This window comes from Nanorana parkeri, unplaced genomic scaffold (assembly GCF_000935625.1).
Source record: "Nanorana parkeri isolate BGI_ZX_2015 unplaced genomic scaffold, ASM93562v1 scaffold1440, whole genome shotgun sequence".
Lineage (NCBI taxonomy): Eukaryota > Metazoa > Chordata > Amphibia > Anura > Dicroglossidae > Nanorana > Nanorana parkeri.
The window spans coordinates 338,311-340,754 of NW_017307708.1; the positions used below are offsets into that span (position 1 = coordinate 338,311).

A 2,444-nucleotide genomic window follows, 5' to 3' on the forward strand; every position below is an offset into this window, starting at 1 on the left:
AAAAAGTACCGAAAATTTTGGAAAAAAATGTTTACCCTACATTATGAAACATTTATTATTGCCCAAATTTTTTGGTAAAATATAAAAGATGGGGTCATGTCGGGTAAATAGGCACAAAACATGTTAAGCCTTAAAATTGCACACGCCCACGAAAAAACTACCATACCCAGAATTGGCCATAGGCAATGCAAAGCTTTTACCGCTCATCAGTTTAGTGTTAACAGTGATTAATGGCCCTAGAATTATTGCTCACGCTCCGACATTTGGGGTGATATGTAACATATGTGATACAATGGGCGCAGTTGTCATTTTCGCACATAGGCACATGTTAATTTAGTGACAGGTCCTCTTTATAGAAAGTGGGGGCGGGGAAAGTTTTAAAACGTCCACTTGCATCTAGAAGGCTCCCGTCCAGCCATTTATGTATGGCCGCTGGACAGGAAGAGGTTAATAAGATTTTTTTAAAAAAGCATTTCACTCAGACCCAGCAGGAAACCTTTGGTATCTGTTTCCATTACTAAGGACATTCAATTTAAATGGGCCAAGATAGTTTATTTGTATAAAATAAGGTGCTCCTAAAGTGTGTATGTGTGTGCTTAAATGACTGGTCAGCCCTTTAGATTGCAACCTTATCTGTCACAAATGCATCCTTACGTTCATTCTGTTTTCCTTTCCTCCTTCTTTAAGCATAGAGTTGGTGAAGTACATATATTTGTCCATACTTTCCTCCTACAGGCAGAGCCATGCCAGAAAACAATACAGTCATTCTGGACTTCTTCCTCCTGGGATTCAGGAATCTATCCTTTTACAAGTGGATATTATTTGCGCTTCTTTTAGTAGTTTACGTTGTTTCTCTCAGTGGGAACCTTTTGATCGTTACTTTAGTTTCTTTAAGTAGAATCCTCCAGTCTCCCATGTATTTCTTCCTCAGTCATTTGTCATTTTGTGATATCATCTTTACTACAACTATTTTGCCAAATATGCTCTCTATTATACTACATGAAGGCAGCAGAGTGTCCATTGCTGGCTGCATTGTCCAATACCACATTTTTGGCTTATGTGCAAGTACGGAATCATTTCTTCTCACCACCATGTCCTATGATCGATACTTGGCCATCTGCCATCCATTACGGTACACTGCCATTATGAATGTAACTCTTCAAACTCTACTTGTTATTTCATCATGGTTGCTAAGTTTAATAGTCACCCTGGTCTCCCTGGTTCTCATATGTAGCCTTCAGTTTTGTGGCTCAAATATCATTGACCACTTCTTCTGTGATGTGGCTCCCATTCTACAACTTTCTTGCTCAGACACATCTATAGTAAAATTGGAGATATATGTGTGTTCTGTTCCTATAGTTCTTTTCCCATTTCTGTTCATTACAGGAAGTTACATTTCTATATTTCTGAATATTATACAGATATCTTCTACTACTGGAAGACAGAAAGCCTTCTCCACCTGCAGTTCCCACTTGATTGTTGTATGTCTGTACTATGGAACCCTCTTTGCCGTATATGTTGTACCAACAAACTTTTCCTCTCTGAATATTAATAAGAGCTTGTCTCTATTGTACACTGTGATTACACCACTTTTTAATCCAATTGTGTACACTCTAAGAAATCAGGATATAAAGTCAGTACTAGAGTCTTACATCTATGGGAATCAGAAAAGATACTGATAGAAATGCAGTGTATTGTATACAAACAATGGTGGAACTATTGCCATAGTCGCTCACACACCTGCTAAGAGATCAATGGGGGATCAATGATCAGAGGCCAATGGGAGACTTACATGAGAAACAGGACCCTACATTGCCACCCCATCTGCTTAAAGTTATTTTATGCCCCATGAGCAGGAATTGTAGATTGTACTATGTGGACTGATCATGCTACCATGTGGTCCTCTTAGTAGGAATATATTGACTCTCTCTCTTTTTTTGTATGGAGAAATGCATGTACAGTAGCTCAATCAGAAAATACAGCACTGTCCATGTTGCCTCACTGGGCAATCCTGCATATGTGTACTCCTTTCCTATACCTTAAACCAGGGGGTCAAACTCAATTTAGTCGGAGGCCACTGGACACATTTTTTAGTCCCGTGGGGGCCGCTACTATATACGGTACCAGTTTTAACGTATGCACATGTTACAAGCGGCAACTGATTCAAATTAATGATCGGGTAACAGCTGCTGCATGTAAATGCCTGCACACTGCATGTAATCCTTTCTTATATGATTACAGGCAGTTAGGAATCAATCAATATCCCTGGATACAAAATTGTGTATCCAGGGATAGTGATTGTTTTTGTAACTGCATGTAATCCTATCACATACGATTACATGCGGTATGCAGGCGTTTACATGCAGCAGCTGTCACCTGATCATTAACTTGAATGGGTGACAGTTGCTGCATGTAAACTCCAGATTAGGGATCCCCGCTGCGGG

General features: G+C 39.6%; 1 protein-coding gene across 1 annotated transcript; it reads left to right on the plus strand.

Annotated features, from left to right (window-relative positions):
- The first annotated feature begins 743 nt into the window (after positions 1-743).
- LOC108798267 (olfactory receptor 998-like) lies at positions 744-1,679 on the plus strand. Its single transcript, XM_018569999.1, has one exon. The coding sequence runs from the start codon at positions 744-746 to the stop codon at positions 1,677-1,679; it is 936 nt and encodes a 311-aa protein (XP_018425501.1).
- The last annotated feature ends 765 nt before the right edge of the window (positions 1,680-2,444 follow it).